This window comes from Erythrolamprus reginae, chromosome Z (assembly GCF_031021105.1).
Source record: "Erythrolamprus reginae isolate rEryReg1 chromosome Z, rEryReg1.hap1, whole genome shotgun sequence".
Classification (NCBI taxonomy): domain Eukaryota; kingdom Metazoa; phylum Chordata; class Lepidosauria; order Squamata; family Dipsadidae; genus Erythrolamprus; species Erythrolamprus reginae.
In genome coordinates this window covers 142,353,260-142,369,752 of record NC_091963.1, presented here as the reverse complement: position 1 = coordinate 142,369,752, position 16,493 = coordinate 142,353,260, and the positions used below count along the sequence as shown (strand labels likewise).

Below are 16,493 nucleotides of genomic sequence, written 5' to 3'. Positions count from 1 at the left end.
ATAATTTTTAGGAATCATAACAGCTGGCTTTAAAAATTACTGTTTTGTCCAGACCACTTTCCCTTTCATTGAAAAATAATGTTTTAGAACATTATTTGAGGTGCTAATGCATTGACATGAATTCTTGCATGGTGCTATGCAATCTGTTGCTGTTGTTTTTCTGCTTAGAATTTATCTGAATTGCAAATAAAGTATGTGTAATGCCAAATTTGTTTAAGAAAAGAAATATGATTTTAATGTATCTGTTTAGATTTTTTCTGCAGAACTACCAACATATCCTGGCCCTAGTTTTTGCAAGGAAGGAGATCAGTGAAAGCAACCACATTTTATTTAACCTAACTCTGGGTCTGCACCTCTCTAACAGTTATTTCATGGCAAGATGGACCTACTTGGCTTCAATGGAGCTCCTCTCATCAAGGGGTCGATTCACTTCCAATTATAAGTGTGATGCCAAGGACTGGGCAGTATCTGTTATTGCAGGACCTAACTCTCACATCTGTCCCTTCATGGCAAACATCTTAAATGTCTACAAGATGCCCCAGGTAAGTTTTGCTCTTGAAATACATATCATGGGCTGTGACAAAAACTTTGAGACATAAGAAGATCTGTAGCCTAGACAATTTCAAAATCTCAACCAATAAATGCTGTTTTATATATTGACAAAAAAATGCAGAACATAAAATTCAAACTGGATGGACCTTGTAGACAACCCTCATTCTGTCAAAGATTTTGGTGTACTCATTTCTACAGAACCCATTATAACAACCCCCCCCCCCAAAAAAAAACAAAAACATTAAGAGTTGTTAACCTAATCTTGCATGGCTTTTTCTCTGGTAATATTGTGTTAACTAAAGCATAAAAAACATTTGCTAGGCCAATTCTTGAATTCAGCTCCTCTGTTTGGAATCCGCACTGCATATCAGACATTAATACAATTGAGAGAGCCCATAGATATTTCACAAGAAGAGCCCTCCACTCCTCTACTCACAACAGAATACCTTATACCACCAGACATGAAATTTTGGGCTTAGGCAATTTAGAACTATGCTGCCTTTGATGGGACCTAAGCATAGTACATAACAATATTTACTACAATGTCCTACTTGTAAATGACTGCTTCAGGTTCAACCACAACAAAACACAAGCACATAATAGATTCAAACATAAGATAAACAGCACCAAACTTGATTGCAGGAAATACTACTTTGGCAACAGAGTGGTCAATGCCTGGAAAACCCTATCCCAAAACTGCAACCTTAGACTATCTATTGTTGACTTCACCCCATTCCTAAATAGTTTGTAAAGGGTGTGCATAAGCACACCAACATGCCTACCATCCCTGTCTGAATGTCCCCCTTTATTCATATCCCTTTCATGTATTACTAACAACTGTATGTCTATACCTATATCTGTTATCTAATACATGCTTGACAAAATTATATATTAAAAAAACCGGAGCCCAAATGAACGAATGAAGGGTCATTCTTTAATATGAATATCAAGATAAATATTCCCTAATATTAATAAAATTGTATTGCTTACTCAAATCCATGAATACTTAATATTATTATTAAAACATGGTGAGAAAAAGAATTGATAAAAATATATTAACCGTGTATTTATAATTCAAGGAATCATACTATTTTAATTAGTTTTTATTCAGATTTAGTGGTAAATCGAGTATAGTACCTAAACATATCTAAGTCATATGGTCGCCACTACATTATTTATCACATTGATGATTTGTGTTGTTGTTGTTTTTTAAATGTAACCTTGTAGATGAAACCGGCATGAGGGTTTAGTGGTATATGTATTACTCTCTACTTTTCTAAGTTAATATAACCATACCGATGAAGTAAAAAATGAAGAATGTTAATGAAAAAGATTATAGAATTATGTTCATTAAAAATTATATAATCAGGAATTTACCATTAATATAATCAGCTATATGATTACCCTAGGGCCTAGAGGTTAAGTAGTGTAGCTGTATGCAGTGTTCCCTCTAATTTTTGGGGGGGTGGGCGGAAAAGTATAGTGTCTGAGCGGCAGTCCCTTTGGGACTGGGCAGCACAGAAATAATAAATAAATAAATAAATAAACAAACAAACAAACAAAAACCCCACCCTGTTTTGCCTCAGATAATTTCAAAATTAAATACTGTACTGTGTGTCTATAACAGTGAGCTCATAATAGGGCAACTCTATCAATATCAAAATGCCACTTAAATAGTGGAGCTAGTTTCAAACTAGATTTTGATTTTCTTTCTCTCTTCCTTACTCCCATTCTTTTTCTTTTTCTTTTCCTTCCTCTCTTTTTTCTATCTGTTTCTCTCTCTTCCTCTCTCTCTCCTTCCCCCTCACTCTTTCCGTCTCGGCTTCTGGGCAGGTTTGGAAAACTCTGAGTTGTTGATGATTTTTAAGTGAGCGATTGCTCACTGCTCAGCTTAGAGGGGACTATGGCTGTATGTATGACAACAAATGATGGATGAAATTACCCAAATGGCAGTAAAGGGAGATATTGTGGTTATGGGCGATTTCAACATGCCTGATGTTGACTGGAATATCCCCAGTGCCCTTACATGCAAAAGTAAGAATATAGTAGAGGCCTTTACAGGAGCAGCTCTGGAACAACTGGTTAAGACACCAACTAGAGGGGAGAATATTCTAGATTTAGTTTTTATGAATGGGAATTGGGTTTCAGAGATCAAGGTGGGAGAAACTTTAGGTTGCAGTGACCATCTATGTTTGTGGTTTTATGTAAAACCTGATTGTGAACAATCCTATACTGCAACCAAAGTACTGGATTTCAGAAAAACAATTTTTAATTCAATGGGGGAATATTTAAATAATGAATTAAAGGGGAGGGATAAAATGGCAGGAGCGAGCACCCAGTGGACTGTATTAAAAAAAGCCATCTTAAAAGCCACTGGACTGTATGTAAGGCAAATAACTAAAGGTAAAAGGAAGAAGAAACTGCTATGGTTTAGCAATGATGTAAGGGCTATAGTCAATGAAAAAAAGGCTGCCTATAGGAGATATAAAGAAGTATAGCTGATAGAGAGGTGTATAAAATGAGAAGGAGGAGGCGAAACAGATAATATATGCTGCTAAAGCCTCAAAAGAAGAAGAAATTGCCAAATCTGCAAAGAAGGGGGATAAAACCTTCTTCAGATATATTAGTGATAATAAGAAGAAAAACTGCAGCATCACGAAGCTTAGTACCAGGAATAATACATGCATTGGTTGAAATAAGGAGATCGCTGACCATTTCAATAGCTACTTCTGTTCAGTTTTCTCAAAAGACACCTTACAAAATAATACTATAGGAGGATATAGCATTGCTTCCAGCTGTACGGATTCCGCTCCAGTGATCTTAGAAGCTGATGTCTTAGAAGAACTTGAATGATTAAAGATAAATAAGGCAATGGGTCCAGATGGCATCCACCCCAGAGTTCTTAAAGAAATCAGATCTGTCATTGGTACCCCCCTGACTGATTTGTTTAACCAATCCCTGTTAACAGGAGATGTTCCTGAGGATTGGAGAATAGCCAGTGTTGTGCCTATCCACAAGAAGGGCAGTAGAGAAGAAGCTGGTAACTACAGTCCAGTTAGCTTGACATCAGTTATAGTTAAAATGATGGAGACTCTACTCAAGAAGAGGATAAATGAGCACCTAAAAAACAATAACTTATTGGACCCAAATCAGCATGGCTTTACTGAAGGCAAATCATGTCAGACTAATCTCATTGATTTCTTTGACTATGTCATAAAGGTGTTGGATCAAGGTGGTGCCGTGGATATTGCCTATCTGGACTTCAGCAAAGCCTTTGATATGGTTCCACATAAAGAGCTGATAGATAAATTAATGAAGATTGGTCTTAATCCCTGGATAGTTCAATGGATTTGCAGCTGGCTGAAGCATAGACATCAGAGAGTTATTGTTAACGGCGAGTATTCTGAGCAGAGACAGGTTACAAGCGGTGTGCCACAAGGGTCTGTTCCGGGTCCTATTCTTTTTAATATGTTTGTGAGTGACATAGGGGAAGGTTTGGTAGGGAAGGTTTGCCTATTTGCGGATGACTCTAAAGTGTGCAATAGGGTTGATATTCCTGGAGGCATCTGTAATATGGTAAATGATTTAGCTTTACTAGATAAATGGCCAAAGCAATGGAAACTGCAGTTTTATGTTTCCAAATGTAAAATAATGCACTTGGGGGAAAGGAATCCTCAATCTGAGTATTGTATTGGCAATGTTCTGTGTTAGCAAAAATTTCAGAAGAGAAGGATTTAGGGGTGGTGATTTCTGACAGTCTCAAAATGGGTGAACAGTGCAGTCAGATGGTAGGGAAAGCAAGTAGGATGCTTGGCTGCATAGCTAGAGGTATAACAAGCAGGAAGAGGGAGATTATGATCCCGCTATATAGAGTACTGGTGAGACCATATTTGGAATACTGTGTTCAGTTCTGGAGACCTCACCTACAAAAAGATATTGACAAAATTGAATGGGTCCAAAGACGGGCTACCATAATCGTGGAAGGTCTTACACATAAAACGTATCAGGAAAGACTTAATTAACTCAATCTGTATAGTCTGGAGGACAGAAGGAAAAGGGAGGACATGATCGAAACATTTAAATATGTTAAAGGGTTAAATAAGGTCCAGGAGGGAAGTGTTTTTAATAGGAAAGTGAACACAAGAACAAGGGGACACAATCTGAAGTTAGTTGGGGGAAAGATCAAAAGCAACGTGAGAAAATGTTATTTCACTGAAAGAGTAGTAGATCCTTGGAACAAACTTCCAGCAGATGGGGTTGGTAAATCTACAGTAACTGAATTTAAACATGCCTGGGATAAACATATATCCATTGTAAGATAAAATACAGGAAATAGTGTAAGGGCAGACTAGATGGACCATGAGGTCTTTTTCTGCCATCAATCTTCTATGTTTCTTCTATGTTTCTACTTGCCTGGCGGCTCAGTATATTACGACCTCAAATTTAGGTTTGTTGTACTTATCGGTGTTTTGACGGTTTACTTTCAGAATGTTTCGAGTATCTCTATATTGTATCAATCAATGCCTTATGTAAGTTGTTTATAGTATTTACAATGGGAGTTGGTTCGTAGATTGTTGTATGTCAGAATTATTTTGCTGGACAGTTGTCTTTTTTTAGTGTAGAAAACGTTTATATCATAATCCATGTCTTAACTGCTGCCAGAATCTTATATGCACAATTCTGGAAACAAAAAATAAGTCCAACCACTTTAAATCTCTTAACTAAAGTAATGGAAGCTGCTGAAATGTCAAAATTAAGTATGGAATTACAAAATAGGGATGATTCAGAATTCTACAGAGCCTGGGACAAATGGTATCACTGGCTAAAGGAAAAAAAAATATCTTCAAACTGATTTTTTAAAAATCACAATAGAGTATACAAAAAAGCTACACACAACCACATTTCCAGTTAATTCAAACCATTTTCTATAACAACAAAGTCGATCAAATCATCAAAATCTAAAGTTAGTTTGATTTTTTTTTCATTTTAAGTGTAAATTCAGATATGGTTTCTCGGTGGAAACAAAATTAGGTAAATTGTTCTCTTCAATTAAAGCTGTCAATTTTATTATCTCTGCCATCTCCGTCACAAACGAATGCATTTCTGTCTTTAGCTTTGCAGTTATATTACTTCTAGACATCAGATTTTTATAAACAAGATTAAATATCTATTGATATTTGCATTAATATTTATAGCAATGTCCATGAATTAATAACAGATTTAAACAATAATTACTTTATTTTGCAAACAAAACTAGGTAAATTGTTCTCTTTAGTTAAAGCTGTCAATCTTGCCCACTCTACCATCTTGGTAAGAAATTAATGCATATCTGCCTTTAGTTTTGCAATTCTACTATTTGTGAACATCAGATTTTTATGAACAATCTTTAATGTTTATGTTAATGTTATAACAAAGACCATGAATTAATAATATATTTTTTTATAAAAATAGTGCTTCACTTTGGAAAATCACATCCTTCCTTCTCCACCCCCACCCCCCTACATTTAGATGATATATGGATCTTCTCCTATGAGAGATGACAAGATAGAAGCTGCTTTCTTCCATCGTTTTTTCCCAGATGGTGACCAACAGATTTTGGGTATTCTCCAGTTGCTGTTGTATTTTAGCTGGACATGGATTGGGCTGATTCTCCAAAGTAATGAAAGTGGAGACAGATTCATTCAAAATGCTGTTCCTTTGTTTTCCCAACAAGGTATCTGTTTTGAATTCATGGAAGAGATGGCCAAGGAAATATTTTCTAATAATATTGCAGCAGCATTTGAAGATTTTGGCAAAAAGTACATTATTATCATGAAAAGCTCTGTCAACGTCGTTATCCTATATTGTGAAAACCAAGTCACTGTCATTTTTAGAATGTTACCCTATTTTACAGAATTTAAAGATATACCCATTGAAAGAAAAGATAAAGTTTGGATAATGCCAGCCCAGATGGAATTTACATCCGTTCCCTTTCAAAAAACTAGGGGAATGGACTTTTTCCATGGTGTTATAACTTTTGAAGTTTTTTCCAAGGAGATTTCTGGATTTAATAAATTCGTTCAAATGAGAAATCCAACGTCAGAAGTAGAAGACCATTTAATGAGAGTGTTCTGGGAACAGGCTTTTGAATGCTCTTTTCCTAAAAATAAGTTAGATCACAATGCTGGGAAGCTGTGCACTGGAGAAGAGAAGTTGGACAATCTACCCAAATCTGTATTTGACATCACCATGACTGGGCAGAGTTACAGCATCTACAATGCAGTTTATGCTGTGGCACATGCTTTACAAGCCATGTTTTCTGCCAAATACAGAACAAGGGCAGAAATTGGGAGAGAAATGTTTTGGACTCAAAAGGCATGGCAGGTATTAAGTGATTGAATGAACACTTCACTTTCCTCTTCCCTATAATGCAGTGCTCTGTCCTACTGTTATGAATATACTGGAGTGTTGATTTTAAGTATCCTGCTACCCTGTTTTTCATATCCTTTTGGGACCTAGAGAAACTTTTGTAATTGTGAATAGGTAACAAGGCTACAATAATGATACAACAATATGGAGGAAATGATTAAGATGCAGAAAATTGTGCCTGTCTGGAATAGATCCAAATATCTATGACAGGGGAGAAATATGGATCAGAGGTCAATAATTCCATTGGTGAACCCAATTGTATTAAATAAATATCCATAACTTAATATAGGGGTGGGTTCTAACTTACCTTGCCAGCAGTTCACTTCCTGATGCATCACTGCCTGCACGCGCATTGTATTCTATGTGGCTGCGCTTGTGCACAATGCCAAAAACTTGGTCATGTCACATGTGCAAAAGCAAAAGCAAATTAAAAATAGCCAAGAAAACAAAAAAGCCCACCCCAAGATTGTGGCACATGTACAGTGCCAAAAATTCAGCTTCTGAACATGTGCAGAAGCCCAAACCATCAAAAATTACCCCCCCAAAAAAAGATGATGGAATCCATGGATCACAGAACCGATTCTGTAACATCACTACAAGTTTACTACCAATTTTTTAGATCCAGTGAAAACTATGAGGAGCCCACCTTTGACTTAATGCCATTGAAATTGATGTCCCCCCTCCCTTTTTTCTTTCTCCTTGTTTCCCTTCCCTTCCCTGCTTTTTAATTACCAACCTTTTCTTCATTTTAGTTACATCACTATTTGAGAACCATGTCATTTAATAACACTGCAGGAGAGAAAATTTCCTTTAAGGAAAATGGGGATTTAGAAAGTGGATTTGACATTATCAACTGGGTCACGTTTCCAAATGACACCTTTGTTAAAGTCAAAGTTGGAAAGATCGATCCAATAGCTTCTCCGGATAAGCTATTAACCATTTCTGCACAAGACATTATCTGGCCCGCCAAGTTTAACCAGGTATTTATTTATTATTTGATTGATTGTTTGATTGATTGATTGATTGATTTTCCGGTTCAGATTTCAAACTGTGTATTTTCCCCCTTCCCTTCTTATTTTCAAAATTATTGATTTGAATGATTGTTACCCTTAAAGTTGTCAGACCAAAAATTGAGAAGATGAAGAAATAATGACCAGAGAATTTGAAATACAAAAGATCTCTGTATAGAAAAATAATTTAGCAATATATCCTCATTAAGTATTTATGGTTTTAGCAGAATTTAATATTTATAGAAAGATGGCAGCTCTGACCATTCTTTGTTTGCCCTAGCATGAAGCCAAAAAACCTCCAGCCTGAAGATGACAAGTGGGATCTCATTGAAATGTTGCCAAGATCTTACATAGGAAAAGACCCAAATATGCCAAGACTTATACACCTATACCCTTGAAAATCTATGAAAACACACACACACACACACACATATACACACATCGATAAAGTGGCAGTAGCTATCACAATCTTGTTAGCATATAGCATGGAAAAAGGGGATGGAATGTTGAGAGAAAGCTAATTTGCATACTGGCATGTGGTCAGTTGTGGCAGTTGGAAGATAGAATTCTTGGGATTCATATGCTGACTGTTGGTGAATCTGTATCATAGAAAGCAGCTGTATAGAGAAATATTGTTATACTGTCAAGTTGTTTATTTCTGTAAATATGAAACCAGTTCAATGAGAAAAGAAGAAATAAAAGCATAAGATTTATATTGGAGTCATTGTATTTGTACCCCAATATACATAGTACCACGGTTCTGCTATGAAGAGTCTCTGCTGTATGAAGTGAAGAACATCACTTATAACCATAAATAACATAAAAATCCAACAAATCTCCAAAGCATTAAAAAAAATATTTAAAACTACTAAAACTATTAAGCAAGTTGTTGTTTGAATAGACATATCGATATATCACAAGCATACCAGGCATTAAGACACCAGAAAGGACTTAAGGGGAACAGAATGGAAATCGGGGGCAAATTCTCCCCCTTAGGCATAGAGATTGGCCCAATGAAAGTGTGATTGTCCCTAACTGAGTGCTAGAGAGCATGCTAGAAGAGCAGCAGAATGAGAGAGAGGGTCTTTCTCTCTTTCTCTGTGTGTGTGTGTGTGAGAAAGAGAGAGAGAAGAGCAACACAGACCCAACAGAAGATCATTTTAGAGGAGACAATGTGTGTCTAAGGAGAAGAGGAATGACAATGAGAGAGAGAGAGCAGGGAGAAGTACCTTCAAAGCAATGCCTGATAGCCCTGCTTTACACACACACACACACAGTAGAGAAAGAGGCAATACACAAAGAGGAAACAGAAAGAGGGAACAGAAGTCCCATTGTCATCTGTCAGCATGACTAAGGCAGAAACAATAAAGTTAATTTAATTAGGAGGGAAGAAAGAGTGTGGGCCTATTATGCGTGCAATGACTAAATTGAGTGGCATCACATAAAAGCAAGCATCTCTTCAATGGGGATTTTACACTCTGATGAAGTCATTAGGGACTGATGAAAGCTTAGTAGTTTTAATAGTTTTAAATAAAAAATTAAACATTCTGGAGATCATGATGGCTACTACCTCTTTATTGATAACTATACTTGGAACTTGCATTTTTAGGACAATTCTTTATATGTGTGTGTATGTGTGCGCGTATACATATGCATATGTATATCTTTGAAACTTGCTAAAGTAATTAAAGTTATTTATCATATAATTCACAGAATAATAATATTCAGTTATAAATTGAAATATATCAATTTGTCTATTAAACTCTCTGGTAGTATTGCCATAAAATAATCAGTTAATCAATCAATCAATCAATCAATCAATCGGAATAGAGCTGGAAGGGATCTTGGAGGTCTCCAATCATTTCAACTAGTAGAACATATTGAACTAGTCAACTTGAACTCTTCATGTGTTGTTCTTTTGAACATAGTACATAGAATAATAAAGTTGGAAACAACCTTGGAGGTCTTTTAATCCAACTAGGGGAGACCTATACCTATACCAGAGAACCCACAACTTCAGAAAGCATGATGTCCTATTGGTTAATTACTCTTATTGTTAGGATATTTCTCCTTAGTTCTTGATTGCTTATCTCCTTGGTTAGTTTCTATCCATTGTTTTTCATCTTGCCTTTTGGTGCTTTGGAAAACAGTTCGACACGCTTGTATTTGTTGGAACCTTCAAATATTGGAACACTGCTATTATATAACCCATAGTCCTTCTTTTTCATTATAATAGACATAGCCAAATCCTGTAAACATTTTTCATAAATTTTAGCCTCCTCTTGTTTCTAGTTGTCTTGATGTGCAGTATTCTATAGCATTGTTGTGTGAGTAGGAGTTGAAACAGTTTGTGGGGATGTGGGGGGTCTGTAAATATTTTCACAACCCTCTTTTTGACTCATGTGGTATACAAGTCTTCAATGGAAGGCAGGTTGGTAGCAATATGTTTGTCTTGTATGGTCAAAGACCAAACTAGAATGTTATAGAGGTGCAGATGACAGAATCAATAATTGCTCTAAAGAACTGTATCAGGAGCTCCTTGGGCAATTTGAGCTTTCTGAGTTGGCATTATTATTGTTATTGTTATTGTCATTGTCATCATAATTGTTATTGTCACAAAAACAGTAATACACAGCAAACGAGATTGATGTGCTGGATTTTGTATCACAATATCACAACTCAAACATTTCCCAAGCATCTGGGACTGTGATGTATTTTCATATAATGCATGTATATCCAGGTAAGGTGGGCTTTTGCAACTGATAGATCATGATTTTGTCAATGTTTATTGTTTTCTTTTAAAAAAAAAATTTTTAAATTGATTTTTAACAAGTTTAATATACACACAACAAAAAACAGTGCATAGTGAAAAATGCCCACCACCCCGACACACACACATATCCCACCACCATATCGGGGGTGTTTCTTATATAACCCACTTTAGGCCAACAGCAAATTATCTATTTACATATTATAGAGTGATTCCAATTTATTTCTTGTAGCTTGGTCTCGGATTCTACTCATCATATATCTTCTTACTTTGTCCCACCGTCCAATTAGTTGTTTCAATTCAGTTTCATTATCCAAATTTATCCTTTTATCCATCATTTCAAATTGAATATGGTCCACCATGTACCTGTACCAATTTTGATTGTCCATTTTGTCGCATCCTTCCAACCCAAAACTATTACCGCCTGAGCACTTTCTATTGCTGCTTGTTTTATTTCTCTAAATTCTTTGCTTTTAACTAATACTGCCATTTCCTTAGTGATTGTCCATTGAATATTTAACATTCTATTTATGTCCTCTTGCACTTTTTGCCAAAAATCCTGCACTATGGGGCATTCCCAAATCATATGCATAAACACTCCTTTATCTTGACAGCTGTGCCAACAATTACCCTAACCTTCTGTTGAAAGTGTGCGAGTTGAATGGAAGTATAATACCACTTAGGTAATATTGTCCTTCTCATTTCCCTAATTCTTGTATTCTTAATTTTCCTTATATTTTCTACTGTATTTTCCATCTCTTGTACCTCTACTTGTATCTCATTTTGCCATCATTTAGTCAATCCTTGAATGGTGTCCCCATCTGACTGCACTAACAGCTTATATATATTGGTTGCTTGCACCTTTATACCCTCACTTTTTTCTCTTATTATTTTCTCTAACCCTGTCTCCTCCCTCAATACTACTTCTTTATTCTCCCTTTCATTGAGATATTTACATATTGCATTTATTTGTAGCCATCTTTCCTTACCTAACGACCATTCTATATGATTTCTACTTGGCCTGCCATCCTTCTCATATAACTGTTCTATTTTAGTTATCCCTCTTCTCTTCAACTCTGCTATAACCCTATTCAAATTTGTTTCATTATCTCTATTTATTACATAAAGCAATGACAGTTTAAATTTATATAATCCTATTTTCCCCTGCCATTTTTTCCAAATTTCCATAGTCCCTTTCATGGGACCTATTAATTTACCTAAGTCGCTCCTGTTCCACTTTATAAAAATTAATTCTCTATTCTTCATCCCGTTTATCTGTTTTTCCAATTTCACCCATTTGTTTTCACATAGTTGCAACTCCATTAACCTTTCCATTTAAAAAGCTTCCCTATACAGCTCCAAACAAAGAACTCCCATCCCCCCTCTTTTTCATTTGCAATTAACCACTTTTTCCTTATTCTTAGTCTCTTATCTTTTTCAATCCATTAATTAAGTTTTTTGTCCCACTCTTTAAACTTAAATGTTGATAGCACCCCTGACAGCACCTGAAATAGGTACATCATTTTGGGAACTATCATCATTTTTAAAGCACTTATTTTAGAGATTCTCCTTAGCTTTTTCTCTTTCCAGCTCCTCATCTGTTTCAACATTTTCCTCCATATTAATCTATAATTCACCTCCTCAATTTTCGCTGGGTTTCTCAATAACCAAATTCCTAAATATTTAAATTTTTTTAGTCCTAATTTTAACCCTGATTCTTTCCTAATTTCTATCTGCTCTCTCGGACCTGTATTTAAAAACATAATCTCGGATTTTTCCATATTAACCGACAGTCCTGATTCCTGTTTAAACTCTTGTAAAATATTTCTTATACCTTTAATCATCTCCATCGGGGTCTGGCTCAATATAATTGCATCATCTGCAAATAAGTTTATTTTCATTTCTAATTCCCCAATTCTCTATCCTGCCCAGGTGTTATCTTGTCTTATCTTATTAGCTAAGATCTCTATTGCTATTACAAATAATTTTGGAGATAAAGGACATCCCTGCTTGGTGCCGTTTAATATTTTAATTCTCTGCGTTCTTTGTCCATTCACTCTTATATATGCTTCATTCCCTTTATAAATCTCTTTTATAGTTTCACAAAATTTATCCCCCATATTTAGTTCCTTACATAATTTATATAAATAGCTATGGTTAACTTTATCAAAAGCTTTATAAACATCTAATTTCAAAACTCCCAATTTCCTTTTAGTGACAGTAGCATGATGCATCACATTTATTACATTTCTAATCGGTTCGCTTATTTTCCTTTGCTTCACAAATCCGTATTGATCCTCTTCAATTATTTTTGGTAAAATATTTTCTAGTCTATTTGCCAATATTTTCATAAATATTTTATAACATTGACTAAAGAACAAAATGACATTAATTATATTAAACAAGAACTCAAATTATTTTTTCAGGACAATTTGAACAATGATACTACAATCCAGAACATCTGGGACACTAAGAAAGCATATATAAGAGGGCTAACAATAGCATATTCAGCTAAAGTAAAGAAATCTATAGATAAAACATTGTATGACTATAAAAATAAAATAAAACACTTAGAAATAGAAATGCAAAAAGACCTACAAAATGAGAAATTAAGAAAAGAAAGGGATAAAGTAAAACATAATATTAACTTATTAATACAAGATGAAATTGCTGGTAAAATTAGGATAGCCAAACAAAATCAATTTGAAAATGCAAATAAAATGGGCAGGTGGTTGGCATACAAATTTAAAAAAGAAGGAGAAGAACGATATATACAAAGATTAGAAGACAAAAATGGAGATAGTCAATACACAATGGAAGCAAAAAAGAAAATTGCGGTTAAACATTATACAGAACTATATCAAAAAGAGGAGATAAAAGAAGAACAATTAAACACATACTTAGAAAAAGCAAAATTAGAAGAGATATCAGAGTCAGACAGAACAATATTAAATAAGAAAATAACGTTAACGGAATTGGAAAACGAAATACTGAATAAAAAAAAATAACAAAATACCAGGCCCTGATGGTATACCAGGTGAACTCTATAAAGAACTAAAAGAGACACTAGGGGAAATACTATTAATTATATTTAATGAAGTCTTAGAACAGGGAATAATGCCGAAATCTTGCTTAGAGGTTCAGCTATAGCAGAAGAAAGCTTTTTTAGGAAGTATACACAAAAACTGTCTGGTCCGACTGATAGGGAAGGTTTGAGGTCACGGATTACTTTTTCAAAGCAGTCTACAGTGCAGTAAATTTGGGTTAGGCTGTTGAGAGAGTTTGAGGTGCAATTTGCAAAGATGGGGGATGAACCATTACTGTTAACAAAGACAGAGCCAAAGAAAGAGTTGAATAGGTTAGCTTTGGATGGATCATCACAAATACTTTTTAAAATAACCAGTTGTCTCAGTTTCATGGTATTATTGTTATTGTTATTGTTATTGTTATTGTTGTTGTTATTGTTGTTGTTATTGTTATTGCTATTGCTATTATTATTGTTGTTGTTGTTTGTTATTATTGTTATGAACTTGGGTGGTCTTCAGCAGTGGAATGGTGAAATGCTTAAACTTATTTTCCACAGCACCAGAAGGCAAAACAAGAAAACATGGATAGAAACCTTCCAAGGACAAAAGCAATCTAGAACTAAGGAGACATTTTCTGAATGAGAAAAATCAAAAGCTTAACTTCAGGGGTTATGGGTGGTCCCTCATTGCAGGCTTTTAAAAAGAGACTTGACATTCATTTGTATGAATACATTGTTTTAATAAATCCTGGTTTTATCTCTTGATAGATTGTACCTCTTTCTGTATGCAATGACAATTGCTATTCTGGATCCCGGAAGATGAGAATAGAAGGGAAGCAATTTTGCTGTTATAATTGCCTTCCATGTGCAAAAGGAAAAATTTCAAACCAGATGGGTAAGATCTGTGTTGTGCAAAAATATTCATTCTTCTTTATTGTGATTCAAAATACTAAATTCCAAACTTTCTACAACTGACTTCTAATGTGGAGATCGAATCTGGAAATTAACCATGATGTTTTGGTTTCTTTTCAGATGCAGTTGACTGCTTTCAATGTTCAAAAGACCAGTACCCAAACAAGGCTCAAAATCTTTGTATTCTAAAAACAACAACTTTCCTGTCTTACAATGAGCCATTGGGAATCACCTTGGCCATTGTTAATCTTTTCTTTTCTTTCGTGACAGCTGTGGTGCTGGGGATTTTCATTAAACAGCGGGACACCCCCATTGTTAAAGCCAACAACAGGAGCCTCACCTACATTATTCTCATTGCTCTCCTGATGTCATTCCTTTCCAGTTTGCTCTTCATTGGGCAACCTAACCAAGCAAAATGTTTCATGCGACAAACTGCTTTTGGCATCATATTCGCTATAGCCCTTTCTTGCATATTAGGGAAAACAATCATTGTTGTTCTTGCTTTCATGGCCACTAGGCCAGGTTCCAAAATTAGGAAATGGGTAGGGAATAAGCTGGCTTTTTCTATTGTCCTATTTTGCTCCTTGGCACAATTTACCATTTGTATGGTGTGGCTGACAATTTCTCCCCCATTTCCAGATTTTGACATGCATTCTATAGCTGGAGAAATAGTCCTAGAATGTAATGAAGGTTCAACAACAATGTTTTATATTGTTCTTAGTTTTCTGGGCCTCTTGACTTCTGTCAGTCTCACAGTAGCCTTCTTAGCTAGGAAATTACCAGATAGCTTTAATGAAGCCAAATTTATCACCTTCAGCATGTTGGTTTTTTGTAGTGTCTGGATATCATTTGTTCCAACCTATTTGAGTACAAAGGGAAAATATATGGTGGCTGTGGAAATCTTCTCTATTTTGGCTTCAGCAGCTGGATTACTGGGCTGCATATTTTCCCCCAAGTGCTATATCATTATTATGAGACCTGATTTGAATACAAAGGGACACTTAATAAAAAAATAATCCTGAATATGAAGTTCAATTTGCTCATAGATTCAATGCAGCCTTCCCTCTCAAAGTATCTATAGCACAGTAGAATTCAATTTTCTTTGATTCTCGAAATGTACTTCTCCTACATCCTGTTTTTTCTGTACATGTTGTGAGCCACCCCGAGTCCTCGGAGAGGGGCGACATACAAATCCAATTAAATCCAAATCTAAATGAATAATGACAGACATGTCTCTAAAGATAAAAAGGATAGGACAGAAGATTATGCAATCCAAAAGCTGGCCAGCTGAGATAAGCACTTAGGATTTGTATTTTCTCTTTTGACCATAGAGGCAGTTATGATCCCTACATAATAACAATAGTAATCACACTTAGACTTATATACTGCTTTACAGTGATTTATAGCCCACTCTAAGCTGTTTACCAAGTCAGCATATTGTCCCCAACAGTTTGGGTCCTCATTTTACCGACCTCAAAAAAATGGAAGGCTTGGTCAATCTTGAGCCTGGTGATATTTGAACTGCCAAATTGCAGGCAGCTGTCAATCATAAATAGCCTGCAGTACTGCACTCTAACCACTGCACCATCAGGGCTCATATCCCCTGTATTATCAGAGCTGCATTTGCAGAAACTAGCCTGCTTGTGCCCAAGCAGCAAACCAGTCCAGCAGTCCACCAACTCAACCAGCCAGCCACAGACCAGTAGAGGAGTTGAAGTCTTCAATGAAACATAGCAGCAGTAGAAAGTTGTGGAAAAATATATTTATTTCTTTATACTTCTACTACTACTACTACTACTACTACTACTACTACTAC

The 16,493-nt window shown here is 35.5% G+C and overlaps 1 protein-coding gene across 1 annotated transcript; it reads left to right on the top strand.

Moving 5' to 3' along the window:
• Positions 1–236: 236 nt before the first annotated feature.
• LOC139153582 (vomeronasal type-2 receptor 26-like) lies at positions 237–15,693 on the top strand. Its single transcript, XM_070727705.1, has 5 exons — positions 237–542; positions 6,061–6,915; positions 7,713–7,940; positions 14,534–14,660; positions 14,798–15,693. The coding sequence occupies exons 1-5, from the start codon at positions 237–239 to the stop codon at positions 15,691–15,693; spliced, it is 2,412 nt and encodes an 803-aa protein (XP_070583806.1).
• Positions 15,694–16,493: the final 800 nt, after the last annotated feature.

What these genes read in the sequence shown, in the direction of transcription:
- LOC139153582 (XM_070727705.1), top strand. Translation starts at nt 237, where the DNA reads ATGTATCTGTTTAGATTTTTTCTGCAGAACTACCAACATATCCTGGCC. An exon ending in ATGTCTACAAGATGCCCCAG is followed by an intron (nt 543 to 6,060) that starts GTAAGTTTTGCT and finishes CCCTACATTTAG; the next exon opens with ATGATATATGGATCTTCTCC. An exon ending in AAAAATTTCAAACCAGATGG is followed by an intron (nt 14,661 to 14,797) that starts GTAAGATCTGTG and finishes GTTTCTTTTCAG; the next exon opens with ATGCAGTTGACTGCTTTCAA.